At 37.2% G+C, this 16,318-nt stretch overlaps 2 protein-coding genes across 4 annotated transcripts in view; both read left to right on the top strand.

Annotated features, from left to right (window-relative positions):
- Positions 1–16,318, top strand: part of LOC109270281 (olfactory receptor 6C1-like) — a 155,611-nt gene that overhangs the window by 62,471 nt on the left and 76,822 nt on the right. The window lies entirely within an intron of this gene.
- Positions 7,325–8,331, top strand: LOC109270284 (olfactory receptor 6C74-like). Its single transcript, XM_019454679.2, has one exon. The coding sequence runs from the start codon at positions 7,393–7,395 to the stop codon at positions 8,329–8,331; it is 939 nt and encodes a 312-aa protein (XP_019310224.2). The 5' UTR covers positions 7,325–7,392.

Below are 16,318 nucleotides of genomic sequence, written 5' to 3'. Positions count from 1 at the left end.
TTTTTTCCAAGCTCAGAGTTTCTCAGCTCTGACACATACCTATTGTATGTGTAGCGTCCATGTGCATCCTCTCTGCATTGCTCTGTGTGGGGACTGGGAGGCAAGGGGAACTGTTGCAAACATGAAGTCTATGCCACCTGCTATGCTGTGAGTAGTAATATCTATTGTCTCTGACTCAGGAGTCTTGTGTTTTCTGCCAGAATCTATGAAACTGTGGTTGGGTGACCTATTATCTCCCTCCAAGTTCTTGACAGTTTTGTTGAAGAAGATAAATTGCTAGAAAAGATATGGCTCTCTGGAAAAGGAGGGCACAGGGATCATCCATTGGCAAGGTTAGGAATGTGAAAGATCTCTCATCCAATTATAGATGCTCTTGAGCAGGTAGCAAATGAAGAGGTATGAGTCCCTAACTCACCTACCTCTTAATGAGCCTGAGGGTCAGGAGGTAGGATTGAAACTATCCAACAGATCACTGCTTTCAGTTATTGTTTACTCCTCTAGGTGGAAAGAGGATGGCCAAGGACGCACCAAACCTGACTTTGGATGTAAATGATACACATAATATTTTATATGTTTATATATTTTATATATGATACATATATATAACATGTATGTTTTATATATAATTGGAAAAAAATGAAAGCAATTCACAGGCTATTCAAAAGGCAAATGGCTAAACATACAGCAAAAGGAATAAGCTATCAAGCCATACACAGACATAGATGAATGTTAAATGCACAATCTTAAGTGAAAGTCAGCCGACTTCAAATGCTATACAGTGTATGATTGAACTTATATGCTATTCTAAAAGAGACAAATTTATAGAGAAAGTAAACAGATCGGTGATTGCCAGGACTTGGGAGCTGGAGGGTTGAAAAGTTGAAGCATAGCTGATTTTTTTTAGGGTAGTAAAGTTATTGAATATGATGCCATGAAGATGGGTATATCACACTACAGTTGTAAAAACAAGTAAAAAGAACATTGCAACACAAAGAATAACTCCAATGTGTGAAAATTAAAAAAAAATTAAATCCAGGATCTTAAAATGGAATGCAGAGGATTTAATTGCATTATGAATGTAAGAAACAACTTCACTGAAGGGAGTAGGGGAAATGATACTAACCTATGGGTGGAAATGAGTGAATCAGTAAGACTCAAGTCATAAGCCCTATACTCTAGTTGATATAGTTGCTTCCTACTGGACATTTCTATTGGAATTGAATAATTAAGTCAATTGCAGATGGAGGAAGCCATTGTTTCACTGTTGGAGTAATACATAGGAGCAAGAGGACAAAGGTAGAATGATTCATGTGATATTGGGTTAAAGTTGAAGATACTAGTATGAATTCATGTGTAGCATAACATAGATACAGAATGACACACATGTAATTGCATAATTGTGTGTATAAATCTGGATAGATATAAATACATATTCCCTTGCTCTATCACCTGAGGGTATCCAGAACAGATACTCCAGACACATTCCAATAAAGGGAGATTCTAGAAAATGCCTGACAAGTACTTCTCAGAACTGTCTAGGTTATAAAAAATAAGAAATGTCTGAGAAACTGTCAGTCTACAGAAACCTAAGGGTACAAGTCTAATAAATTTAATGTGATATCACCCAATACATTGTTATATTATTGTTTAAACAAACTCCAATCAAGTCAGGTTGGTACACATTCCAGGTGGGAACACGGCCACAAGGGGTCTAGTGGATTCAAGTTTAATTCTGGATAAGTTTTAAAAAAATGTCCTTGTCCCTTCTGCACCTGATCTTTCTAGATGAAAGGTCTCAGTGTGAGTAGGGGATAACTGGAAACTAGATGCAATTATAGCTACTGGAATGGACCACTCAGATTTTGTAGAAGTGGAGAGAGAGAAAAACCTGGTATCAGGCAAGATACCTGCCTTCCTCCAGAAGACAAATACTCCAATGCAAGAGCCTTAAATTTATGTGTTAGGTCTGCCATCCTCCACCAGATGGTCTCTGAGGATAGCAGAGACAAGAGGGGACCACTCCAGTACCTCCTGGTCACCCCCATACACCTACCTTCACCCTTCGGCAAAATACTTCTTTTTATTTTTTATTTAATTTTAATTTTATTTTTTTTTTACTATTTATTGATCTTTAAGAGAGAGAGCAGAGGAAGGGCAGAGAGAAAGAGAGGGAGACACAGAATCTGAAGCAGGCTCCAGCTCAGAGCTGACAGCTCAGAGCCTGACACGGGGCTCAAACTCATGAACCCTGAGATCATGACCTGAGCCAAAGTCAGAAGCTTAACCAACTGAGCCACCCAGGCGCTCCAAAATACTTCTTTTTAAAGTTTAATTCCAGTAAATTAACATACAGTACAATATTGGTGTACAATATAGTGATTCAACACTTGTATACATTATTTAGTGCTCATCATAAATGTACTCTTGATCCCTTCACCTATTTCACCCATTCCCTATCCATCTCCCCTCTGGTGACCCTCTGTTTGTTCTCTAAAGAGCCTGTTTCTTGGTATGTCTCTTTTTCTTTCTTTCTTTGTTTTGTTTCTTAACTTTCACATATGAGTGAAATCATATGGTATTTTTCTCCGACTTATTTTATTTAGAACAATATCTTCTGGATCCATCCATGTTGTTGCAATCGACAGGATTTCATTCTTTTTGTGGCTGAATAATATTCTTTTATATTTACTACCTCTTCTTTATCTATTATCTATCAGTGGACACTTGGGCTGCTTCCATAATTTGGTTAAATTACTACAATGAATATAGGGGTACATACATCCTTTTGAATTAGTGTTTTCATATTCCTTGGTGGAATTCCTGGATCATAGAGTAGTTCTATTTTTAATGTTTGAGGAAGCTCCAAACTGTTTCCCACAGTGGCTGCATCAGTTTGCATTCCTACCAACAGTGCATGGAGGTTCTGTTTTTCTCCACATCCTCACTAGTACGTTTTTTCTTGTGTTTTTTATTTTAGTCGGGAAAAACACTTCCAAATGTCTTCATCACTCGTATTTTGAGTCATAATGAAGCAGACAAATGTCACATGGCTAATGGCTTGAACAAATAGAACAAATTGGATTAAATACACTTAAGCAGTCCCTCCAAAAATAAGTTACTGAATTGGGAGCTCTAAGGCTTACCAGCCAGCTGGAAGTTACATGGGAGGCTTGCTAACCTGTAATCTGAATGATGCACGCTTAATGTGGCTGCCAACCTCTAAAATTGTAAACTCTTTCTAGGAGACCTCATGCACTCTTGGGTTTATACTTCCTGTGTGAGGGCTGGACATTGGTTGGCATCTTGTTGGAAAACACTGTGGTACCTTGGGAGTAATAAGAGAGACCTGCAGGTTAATCAGAGAGGTTAACATAGGAACATGCTTAGGGGAATTTGCAGCTGAAGCCAAGTTGGTATAGAAATGAGGGGTGGATTTGGTGGAAGGAAATTCTGAAACATTTCCACATGTTGTGATAGCTTTTGTTCTGGACTCTGTTTTCAAGAATGTTTTGTAATAGATTTGGCCTATTTTTCCCCTTAGCAGTATATTAAAGACACTCTCTTCTAGTAGGGCAAAATTAAGCAGATTTTCTCTTCACAAGACTGAGAATTTCCTAACCTGGTGTTCCTCAGCTTTAAATGTAGGTGCATTGTGTAAATAACAATATCTATTAGGGTTAGGGCCCTTCCTTGAAGAGAATTTAGGGGTCAGGAGAACAGATGAGAACATGAAGCTCCTGCTTCCTGCTATATAATACATAATAAAGTTTTCTGTTGCTGACCTGGTAGGCTTGCCTCCCCATCAGAATCTATGAAATGATGGTGGGCCAACCTGTTAGACTCTAGGTAAAAGTTCAGACCCTTCTCGGGTTTTGATTAATACCATAGATTTGGTAGAGTGTAAGAAAGACAAATATCACATCATGGAACTCTTCTGTGAAGTCACTGTGTTTCTTAGCTGGTAGGACCTGCGATGGTGTTAGGAACTTGGGTCTGCTGTCCCTTATTGAATGGCCAGTGTATTCCTCATGTGCTTGCTCATACTCATGGTTCCAAATGGTTTGCCATCCAACCTGCATCACAACAGTGTGAGGGACTAGCAGAGAGGAAGAGGAGGGCAAACCCCTCTTATCAAAGAACAATCAAAGGAAATTGCACAACATCTCCACTTATGTCCTTTGCTCATAATTTAGTCACATGGTCACAACCAGTTGCAAGGAAGGCTAGTTGTAGACAGAGACAAATATTCCATTAAATCAGAGAAAGTGGAGAATGCTTGGGTGTTATGAAATAATCAGTCTTAAGATCTATAAGATCAGATTGTAAAGACGATTTGGAGGAAAGACTGAATTCAGAATAAAAACAAAATGATTATATGGAATAAAATGTTAGATATTTCAGGTGCAATTTTTTCTATGACAGGTTAATAACTTCTCCAATTAATGTTGTCACTTGTTATTAGCAACTAAAATTTTCTTTTTTGACTTCTAGTTTGTTATCTATGTATTTAGGGTTTCAAAACACATCTGTGTGGAAGGGCAAACACACATTAGGGAAATCTATACTGAAAGCTTTGGAGACAGAGTTAAAAGCAGTTTTGAAAAAAAAGTATATAATTTATTTTTTTTTAAAGTATTTAGTGCCTAGGGAGAACTCGTGCGTAATGTATAAATTTGTGACCCTTTGAGAATGGTCTTCTTGGATTTCATATCCTCTGGGGACTCCTCATAATCTTTAGATATTTTCTTTCAAGATACAGACAGCATAAATATTCAATGAGATCAAGTGCTGATGAATTTCATATGGCACTGTGAATAATACCAAGAAAAGCACTCAAAACATAAATAAGTCAATTGTAGTGACAGGGAAATTTAATAGTCTAAAACTCTGAAAAAAAAAAAAACCTTTTAAAACCATTTACAAAGTTGCCATAAATAAGAAAATCAGTCACAGATTGTGGGATAGAGGGAGAATCCTACAGAGAAGAATGGAATTATCACTGTGGTCTGTTCAGCATGATGATAAAAGAGTTAAATATTGAAGCAGAGATAATTTGCTGGAATAAATCTGTTTAATATCTTCAAAAAATGTGTTTGATTTTAAAGTGCTTTTGGCAGACTGATTAGGACTCAAAAGGATGAAAAAATTGGTATGTCGAAAATTTAAAGACCATATTTCCATTAGATTTGTTTTAACCCATTTTGTCTTATTTTTACCATTATGGTATTAACCTTATTTTTCTAACCTTCACATTTTGATTAAGGGGAAATCATGAAAAAAGAATACAATGAAAATTTAGTTTTGAAAAACTTTACCTTTTTAAAATTTCACTAATATTCATAATATTAAACATAAGCTTGACTTCTAATGGTTTTGTAGTGTGAGCTTTGTTAATTTTTGTACAATATGTGTTGGGGATAGTTGGTGGGTGTAACTGTTGTAGTTGGACAAAGAAATAATCTGACATAGTAAAACTCTGATTTAGGTGTTTTAGATATAACATTCCTACAGTTGTTGCCTTTGGGGTAATTTGTGTAAATGAAGAAAAATTTATGACTAATCGTGTCACAATTATGTGAATGTAAGAGGAATGTCCAGGAAAAACAACCGTCCTTTCTTTTATACCCATATATGTCTACATTATTAACATGAATTTGACAACAGATCTTATTTTTTACCTACACTTTTAGATATAACTGGAAACAATGTTTATTTGTACTCTATGTTTATTTTTATTTATGTATATATCTTTGAAATTATATTCTATGTTTTAAGATTGAAATAATTATATTGATATTCTCAAAACAGAAAACATTGTCTTATCTATGGCCCATTACTAAACCTTATTTATTTTATGTGTTTGATATGAAGGTACCAAGGAAAGACATTTTCCTTAGAATCATTATTAAAAAAAGAAAAAAGCACAATAAACTGTCCTATAATCATTGGTAGAAGTTGTTATTTTTCAGAGCACAACATAGGGAAAAACACTCTTTCAAACTTAATCTTGGTGTCCAATTTGCTAGCTGTGCAAACCAGAACAATCTGATTGTCTCTAATATATGCCATATGTTGAGATGACTACTGTTATCTATAGTTAATATTTATTTAATTACATTTTAGCCAAACATTTGAATATCCTTATGATAGGGAAATACATGCCTCCTAAAATTTTGTCAACACTATTCTGTGATTCATTGTATTTGAAATTTGCCAAATACTGTTAATCTCTTTTAAGCCATGCTGACCTCAAATTATTCATCTTTTCAGTCTGTATTTTACAGAAAGATCAAAATGGTAACTGTAAAGCATAGAAGCAGAGAGAGAAATTTCATGACAAATATTTTCTTATAATTTGAATTTATTAATACTTATAAATTTACATATTTTTAATTTTAGGATTATTACTAATTTAAATGTCTTAATCTTCTTTCAATTTTTCTTACTAATTTAATTTCTTCCTTAAGCTCAATAACCTATTTCTAAAAATCCCTTCTATATCTCTAGGTTTCCATAAAGATTTATTTTTATCTTTCTCCCACTTCATATGATTTCCTGAACTCATATTTATATATTTCTATATGCTTCTATATCCATTACTCTCATTTTAATTTTTTTTTCATTTTTCAGAATCATAACTTAGAGAGAAAAACTGAAGTTTCTTATTAGACACACAAATATTACCAGAATATTCCTGCTGATTTTATTTGGGAGTACAACGTGGGAAGAGTGGGAATGATAACAGAGTTTGATGGGATGGAAATACTACTAAGGACAGAAAATAAAACTACTCATGATGTTTCATATTCACTTATTGGAAACTGTATCTCATTAGCCATGAAAGTAAATGACAGAAGAATCAAGCATTTGAATTTGATTAAGTAAAATGGTAAAGTTATATGACCCTGTCTATTGATGATGGTGAGGTGTGTGTGTGTGTGGTGTATATTTTATGAAAACCATTTTCTGATATAATTTTAATGACAATAATCATTTTGGTTCTGAATGCAAAGCTCTTAATTGAATAAGAAATGGCATCCATCTCAGTTCTTGCTAAAATCAAGAGAGAAGAAGCATTTGTGCATGCTTTAAAAGTCCTTCTAATTTCCCTCATATAAAAACAGTCAACAACCGCTATCATATCAATCATCGCTATCATTATTCTCTGGCAGAATTGCAAAGTAAACATAAAATTCTCTATCCAGATACTTTGGAAATGCAAAGTATTGTTCTTCCTGGCATAACCTCCTAAAATATGAATGGTGTTACTCTATCTGAAAGATTGCTTTCCTAATTTTACTTTAGACACTAGTTACCACTGCTATTTTCCCCTTAGGACTATCAATTTCTTTCTTTCTTTTCTATTTAGACCTGGAAAAGTAGAGGACAGTAATGGGAAATCACACACAAGTGACAGTGTTTATCCTGGCAGGTTTGACTGATGATCCACAATTGAAAGTTGTGCTGTTTTTCTTCCTGCTTCTCACCTACCTGCTAAGTGTCACTGGCAATCTGCTCATCATCACACTCACCCTGGTGGATGTCACCCTCAAGACCCCCATGTATTTTTTCCTTCGGAATTTTTCCTTCCTAGAAATTTCCTATACTACCACATGCATTCCCAAATTGTTGGTTGCTATGGCAACTGGGAACAAAACCATTTCCTTTAATTGTTGTGTTACTCAAGTGTTTTTTGCCTTCCTTCTTGGTGCATCTGAATTTTACTTGCTGGCAGCCATGTCCTATGACCGCTATGTTGCCATCTGTAAGCCCCTGCATTACACAACCATCATGAGCAGTAAGATCTGCATGCAACTTGTCTTCTGTTGTTGGTTTGCTGGGTTTTTTGTCATCTTTCCACCTCTCCTCTTAGGCATAAACCTTGACTTCTGTGCCTCCAACGTTGTTGATCATTTCTACTGTGATACAATTCCCCTGCTGCAGATCTCCTGCTCAGACACACAGCTCTTAGAGACCATGGGATTCATTTCTGCATCAGTGACACTTGTGGTCACGTTGGTAATGGTGATAATATCATACAGCTTTATTGCATTAACAATTCTAAAAATCCCTTCAACTAATCAGAAGAAAAAGGCTTTTTCAACATGTTCCTCTCACATGATTGTGATATCTCTTTCTTATGGCAGCTGTATCTTCATGTACTTTAAGCCGTCAGTCAAACAAAGAATATCTTTTTCCAAGGGAATTGCAGTGCTCAATACCTCCATTGCCCCACTTTTAAATCCTTTCATTTACACTTTACGGAACCAGCAAGTGAAAAAAGCCTTCATGAACATGATACAAAGGGTTGTTTCTTTCTCAAGCAAATGAATATCCTGTTGCATAATGTATAATGCAAATGAACAAAGGAACCCCAATAATATCAATGAATCTAATTATAGCTTCCAATACATAGTTTCTTTCAATGTTTTCTGCTTTCATGTCTTTCATATTCATCTTTATACCTTCTCAAGCTATATTTACAAAAACAAATCTTTGTTCCAAAGAATATAATTTTATTGATAACCTTTAACAGATATTTTTTCTCAGCTCACTTCCATTTCCTATAAATATCTGAAAGAAATGGAGTTGAGATTTTCAATCGGTCTCTGTTGTCTTTGAATGCTAGTCAAGGATCAAAATATCTTTTTATTTACATTATACTTGATGTAACATACAACGTAAAGTATTACATCTTTATTTTAGTTGAACGTACTTACAACTAATATTCATTTATAGTTTTTGTAATACTACCAAATTATTGCTGCATACTCTAACAAAATGAGAGGAAAATTTTGGCAGAGATTAAAGATTAGTGTTGATGCTCAAATTAGAAAATGTCTATTTAAAAATTGTTCATGTGTCTAAGTAGATCCCTTAGAAATTAGTTTTTTAGTGTCTATTAGAAAATTGTTAGCGTTTATAAGTGTATCAATTATAGGTGACAAAATGTGTTATTTCACTGCTATATTTTAAAAATTAATTATGAAGTTCAAACTTATTTGGTGTTTCTATGCTCAAAAAATCTCTTCAACAACATGGGATACTCTGGAGCTAACTGGAAACTATAAGTGTAATTTGGAAAACCAATGGTAACTCAGTGTATTTATTCTTTTCAGATTTTTATAGACATAAACATAGATAGTTATCCCAGTAAAATCAAAATAGTAGAATTAAAGTAAAACTTTACTTACAGATTTTTGAACTGTAGGTCAAAATTTAGAATTTCAGGGTTTCAAAACTTTTCTGTGTCATGGACAAAATGTAAAATATTAAATATAATACAAACATTTTCACAGTTACATATCATGTTTCCTGTTTTTTAATAGAAATGTATGTGCATTAGGCCTTTTTTTTCATTTCTTTTTATCTTTTTTTTTTTTTTTTTTTTAATTTTTTAACGTTTATTTATTTTTGAGACAGAGACAGAGCATGAACGGGGGAGGGTCAGAGAGAGAGGGAGACACAGAATCTGAAACAGGGTCCAGGCTCTGAGCAGTCAGCACAGAGCCCGACGCGGGGCTCGAACCCACAGACCGCGAGATCATGACCTAAGCCGAAGTCGGCCGCTCAACCGACTGAGCCACCCAGGCGCCCCATCATTTCTTTTTATCTTAACTATGGGTCTTGATTTGAATATTTTGAAAAATACACTCTAAATACTTCTGAACAGTTCATTAATGAACTGGATCTTAAAAGATATTTGAGTCATGAATGATTTCAGGAATAATAGTTAATGAAACCATTGATTACATTTTTTCTATGATCATTTATGTATATACTTTTTTTAAGTTTATTTCTTTATTATGAGAGAGCACACTAGTGAGCAGGAGAGGGGCAGAGAGACAGGAAAAGAGAGACTCCCAAGCAGACTCCATGCAGTCAGTGCAGAGCCAGACATGGGGCTCAAACTCTCAAACTGCAAGATCATGACTTGAGCTGAAATCAAGAGTTGGAGGCTTAACTGACAGAGCCACCCAGGCGTCCCTATACCTATACTGTTTATATTCTGAGAAAGCAGATCTAATGATCCAGGAGCATTATCTAATTTTAGAAATTAAAAAAGCACAGAAAAATAATAAAAGATACATATGACATATTGAGACAATCTAATAGAGTGAAGCCTAAGATTCTCAATGGTGTTTGTTGTTGTTTTAATTCTTTCATGTATCAATCCAAATGAGTTTGTGTTAGACACACTGTCCAAGCTAAGGCATTAATTTATCATTAAGTCATTCTAAAATGCTTTATTTATATATTTTAATGTCTGTCAACTGCTAGTTATTTACCATAGAGGATATTAACATTATTTTTTAAATTATTTTTTTAAATTTTTTTTCAATGTATGAAATTTATTGTCAAATTGGTTTCCATACAACACCCAGTGCTCATCCCAAAAGGTGCCCTCCTCAATACCCATCACCCACCCTCCCCTCCCTCCCACCCCCCATCAACCCTCAGTTTGTTCTCAGTTTTTAACAGTCTCTTATGCTTTGGCTCTCTCCCACTCTAACCTCTTTTTTTTTTTTTCCTTCCCCTCCCCCATGGGTTTCTGTTAAGTTTCTCAGGATCCATGTAAGAGTGAAAACATATGGTATCTGTCTTTCTCTGTATGGCTTATTTCACTTAGCATCACAGTCTCCAGTTCCATCCACGTTGCTACAAAGGGCCATATTTTGTTCTTTCTCATTGCCCTGTAGTACTCCATTGTGTATATAAACCACAATTTCTTTATCCATTCATCAGTTGATGGACATTTAGGCTCTTTCCATAATTTGGCTATTGTTGAGAGTGCTGCTATAAACATTGGGGTACAAGTGCCCCTATGCATCAGTACTCCTGTATCCCTTGGGTAAATTCCTAGCAGTGCTATTGCTGGGTCATAGTGTAGGTCTATTTTTAATTTTCTGAGGAACCTCCACACTGCTTTCCAGAGTGGCTGCACCAATTTGCATTCCCACCCACAGTGCAAGAGGGTTCCCGTTTCTCCACATCCTCTCCAGCATCTATAGTCTCCTGATTTGTTCATTTTGGCCACTCTGACTGGCGTGAGGTGATATCTGAGTGTGGTTTTGATTTGTATTTCCCTGATAAGGAGCGACGTTGAACATCTTTTCATGTGCCTGTTGGCCATCCGGATGTCTTCTTTAGAGAAGTGTCTATTCATGTTTTCTGCCCATTTCTTCACTGGGTTATTTGTTTTTCGGGTGTGGAGTTTGGTGAGCTCTTTATAGATTTTGGATACTAGCCCTTTGTCCGATATGTCATTTGCAAACATCTTTTCCCATTCCATTGGTTGCCTTTTAGTTTTGTTGGTTGTTTGCTGTGCAGAAGCTTTTTATCTTCATAAGGTCCCAGGAGTTCATTTTTGCTTTTAATTCCCTTGCCTTTGGGGATGTGTCGAGTAAGAGATTGCTACGGCTGAGGTCAGAAAGGTCTTTTCCTGCTTTCTCCTCTAGGGTTTTGATGGTTTCCTGTCTCACATTCAGGTCCTTTATCCATTTTATTTTTGTGAATGGTGTGAGAAAGTGGTCTAGTTTCATTCTTCTGCATGTTGCTGTCCAGTTCTCCCAGCACCATTTGTTAAAGAGACTGTCTTTTTTCCATTGGATGTTCTTTCCTGCTTTGTCAAAGATTAGTTGGCCATACTTTTGTGGGTCTAGTTCTGGGGTTTCTACTCTATTCCATTGGTCTATGTGTCTGTTTTTGTGCCAATACCACGCTGTCTTGATGATTACAGCTTTGTAGTAGAGGCTAAAGTCTGGGATTGTGATGCCTCCTGCTTTGGTCTTCTTCTTCAAAATTACTTTGGCTATTCGGGGCCTTTTGTGGTTCCATATGAATTTTAGGATTGCTTGTTCTAGTTTCGAGAAGAATGCTGGTGCAACTTTGATTCAGATTGCACTGATTGTGTAGATAGCTTTGGGTAGTATTGACATTTTGACAATATTTATTCTTTCAATCCATGAGCGGGGAATGTTTTTCCATTTCTTTATGTCTTCTTCAATTTTCTTCATAAGCTTTCTATAGTTTTCAGCATACAGATCTTGTACATCTTTGATTAGATTTATTCCTAGGTATTTTATGCTTCTTGGTGCAATTGTGAATGGGATCAGTTTCTTTATTTGTCTTTCTGTTGCTTCATTGTTAGTGTATAAGAATGCAACTGATTTCTGTACATTGATTTTGTATCCTGCAACTTTGCTGAATTCATGTATCAGTTCTAGCAGACTTTTGGTGGAGTCTATCGGATTTTCCACGTATAGTATCATGTCATCTGCAAAAAGCGAAAGCTTGACTTCATCTTTGCCAATTTTGATGCCTTTGATTTTCTTTTGTTTTCTGATTGCTGATGCTAGAACTTCCAACACTATGTTAAACAACAGCGGTGAGAGTGGGCATCCCTGTCGTGTTCCTCATCTCAGGGAAAAAGCTCTCAGTTTTTCCCCATTGAGGATGATGTTAGCTGTGGGCTTTTCATAAATGGCTTTTATGATCTTTAAGTATGTTCCTTCTATCCCGACTTTCTCAAGGGTTTTTATTAAGAAAGGGTGCTGAATTTTGTCAAAGGCCTTTTCTGCATCGATTGATAGGATCATATGGTTCTTATCTTTTCTTTTATTAATGTGATGTATCACATTGATTTGTGAATGTTGAACCAGCCCTGCATCCCAGGAATGAATCCCACTTGTTCATAGTGAATAATTCTTTTTATATGCTGTTGAATTCGATTTGCTAGTATCTTATTGAGAATTTTTGCATCCATATTCATCAGGGATATTGGCTTGTAGTTCTCTTTTTTTACTGGGTCTCTGTCTGGTTTAGGAATCAAAGTAATACTGGCTTCATAGAATGAGTCTGGAAGTTTTCCTTCCCTTTCTATTTCTTGGAATAGCTTGAGAAGGATAGGTATTATTTCTGCTTTAAACGTCTGGTAGAACTCCCCTGGGAAGCCATCTGGTCATGGACTCTTATTTGTTGGGAGATTTTTGATAACCGATTCAATTTCTTCGCTGGTTATGGGTCTGTTCAAGCTTTCTATTTCCTCCTGATTGAGTTTTGGAAGGTGTGGGTGTTTAGGAATTTGTCCATTTCTTCCAGGTTGTCCAGTTTGTTGGCATATAATTTTTCATAGTATTCCCTGATAATTGCTTGTATCTCTGAGGGATTGGTTGTAATAATTCCATTTTCATTCATGATTTTATCTGTTTGAGTCATCTCCCTTTTCTTTTTGAGAAGCCTGGCTAGAGGTTTGTCAATTTTGTTTATTTTTTCAAAAAACCAACTCTTGGTTTCGTTGATCTGCTCTACCGTTTTTTTAGATTCTATATTATTTATTTCTGTTCTGATCTTTATTATTTCTCTTCTTCTGCTGGGCTTAGGCTGTCTTTGCTGTTCTGCTTCTATTTCCTTTAGGTTTGCTGTTAGATTTTGTATTTGGGATTTTTCTTGTTTCTGGAGATAGGCCTGGATTGCAATGTATTTTCCTCTCAGGACTGCCTTCGCTGCATCTCAAAGCATTTGGATGGTTGTATTTTCATTTTTGTTTGTTTCCATATATTTTTTGATTTCTTCTCTAATTGCCTGGTTGACCCACTCATTCTTTAGTAGGGTGTTCTTTAACCTCCATGCTTTTGGTTTTTCCAGACTTTTTCCTGTGGTTGATTTCAAGATTCATAGCATTGTGGTCTGAAAGTATGCATGGTATAATTTCAATTCTTGTATACTTATGAAGGGCTGTTTTGTGACCCAGTATATGACCTATCTTGGAGAATGTTCCATGTGTACTCGAGAAGAAAGTATATTCTGTTGCTTTGGGATGCAGAGTTCTAAATATATCTGTCAAGTCCATCTGATCCAATGTATCATTCAGGGCCCTTGTTTCTTTATTGACCGTGTGTCTAGATGATCTATCCATTTCTGTAAGTGGGGTGTTAAAGGCCCCTGCAATTACCACATTCTTATCAATAAGGTTGCTTATGTTTATGAGTAATTGTTTTATATATTTGGGGGCTCCCGTATTCGGCGCATAGACATTTATAACTGTTAGCTCTTCCTTATGGATAGACCCTGTAATTATTATATAATGCCCTTCTTCATCTCTTGTTACAGCCTTTAATCTAAAGTCTAGTTTGTCTAAGTATGGCTACACCAGCTTTCTTTTGGCTTCCAGTAGCTTGATAAATAGTTCTCCATCCCCTCACTCTCAATCTAAAGGTGTCCTCAGATCTAAAATGAGTCTCTTGTAGACAGCAAATAGATGGGTCTTGTTTTTTTATCCATTCTGATACCCTATGTCTTTTGGTTGGGGCATTTAGTCCATTTACATTCAGTGTTATTATAGAAAGATACGGGTTTAGAGTCATTGTGATGTCTGTATGTTTTATGCTTGTAGTGATGTCTCTGGTACTTTGTCTCACAGGATCCCCCTTAGGATCTCTTGTAGGGCTGGTTTAGTGGTGATGAATTCCTTCAGTTTTTGTTTGTTTGGGAAGACCTTTATCTCTCCTTCTATTCTAAATGACAGACTTGCTGGATAAAGGATTCTCGGCTGCATATTTTTTCTATTCATCACATTGAAGATCTCTTGCCATGCCTTTCTGGCCTGCCAAGTTTCAAAAGAGAGATCAGTCACAAGTCTTATAGGTCTCCCTTTATATGTTAGGGCATGTTTATCCCTTGCTGCTTTCAGAATTTTCTCTTTATCCTTGTATTTTGCCAGTTTCATTATGATATGTCATGCATAAGATCGATTCAAGTTACGTCTGAAGGGAGTTCTCTGTGCCTCTTGGATTTCAATGCCTTTTTCCTTCCCCAGCTCAGGAAAGTTCTCAGCTATTATTTCTCAAGTACCCCTTCAGCACCTTTCCCTCTCTCTTCCTCCTCTGGGATACCAATTATGCGTATATTATTTTTTTTTAGTGTATCACTTAGTTCTCTAATTTTCCCCTCATACTCCTGGATTTTTTTATCTCTCTTTTTCTCAGCTTCCTCTTTTTCCATAACTTTATCTTCTAGTTCACCTATTCTCTCCTCTGCCTCTTCAATCCGAGCCGTGGTCATTTCCATTTTATTTTGCATGTCGTTTAAAGCATTTTTCAGCTCCTCCTGACTGTTCCTTAGTCCCTTGATCTCTGTAGCAAGAGATTCTCTGCTGTCCTCTATACTGTTTTCAAGCCCAGCGATTAATTTTATGATTATTCTAAATTCACTTTCTGTTATATTATTTAAATCCTTTTTGATCAGTTCATTAGCTGTTGTTATTTCCTGGAGGGGAATTTTTTGAGGGGAATTCTTCCTTTTGGTTATTTTGGATAGTCCCTGGAGTGGTGAGGACCTGCAGGGCACTTCCCCTGTGCTGTGGTGTATAACTGGAGTTGGTGGGCGGGGCCGCAGTCTGACCTGATGTCTGCCCCCAGCCCACCTCTGGGGACACAGACTGGTGTGTGCCTTCTCTTCCCCTCTCCTAGGGGTGGGATTCACTGTGGGTGGCTTGGCCCGTCTGGGCTACTTACACACTGTCAGGCTTGTGGTGCTGGGGATTTGGCATTAGCTGGGGTGGGTAGGCAAGGTGCACGGGGGGCAGGAGGGGCAGGCTTAGCTCACTTCTCCTTAGGTGATCCACTTCAGGAGGGGCCCTGTGGCAGCGGGAGGGAGTCAGATCCGCTGCGGGAGGGTTGGCTCCGCAGAAGCACAGCGTTGCGTGTTTGCACGGAGGAAGCAAGTTCCCTGGCAGGAACCGGTTCCCTTTGGGATTTTGGCTGGGGGATGGGCGGGGGAGATGGCGCTGGCGAGCGCCTTTGTTCCCCGCCAAACTGAGCTCTGTCGTCCCGGGGCTCAGCAACTCTCCCTCCCTTTGTCCTCCAGCTTTCCCGATTTCTGAGCAGAGCTGTTAATTTATGACCTCCCAGATGCTAAGTCCTGCTTGCTGTTGGAACACACTCTGTCTGGCCCCTCCGCTTTTCAAGCCAGACTTCGGGGCTCTGCTTGGCCGGGGGGGCCGCCCCTCCAGCCCGGCTCCCTCCCACCAGTCCGTGTAGTGTGCACCGCCTCACTGCCCTTCCTACCCTCCTCCGTGGGCCTCTCGTCTGCGCTTGGCTCCAGAGACTCCATTCTGCTAGTCTTCTGGTGGTTTTCTGGGTTATTTAGGCAGGTGTAGATGGAAAGTTTATAGCAATACAGGTCTATCTCAAGAAGCAAGAAAAAATCTCAAACAACTAATATTACATCAAAATAGGAATAAATAAGACATAAACCCAGGGGAAGGAAGAAAATAATACAGATTAGAGCAGAAATAAACAAAATAGAAACTAAAAAA

The sequence above is a fragment of the Panthera pardus genome, unplaced genomic scaffold (assembly GCF_024362965.1).
Source record: "Panthera pardus isolate Hobbes unplaced genomic scaffold, ASM2436296v1 HiC_scaffold_6, whole genome shotgun sequence".
NCBI classification, from domain to species: Eukaryota; Metazoa; Chordata; class Mammalia; order Carnivora; family Felidae; genus Panthera; species Panthera pardus.
Note: the sequence above shows the minus strand (reverse complement) of the source record. Positions and strands in the feature narration are given on the sequence as shown.

Excerpts from the sequence above, each read along its gene's own strand:
- LOC109270284 (XM_019454679.2), top strand. The coding sequence starts at position 7,393 with ATGGGAAATCACACACAAGTGACAGTGTTTATCCTGGCAGGTTTGACT.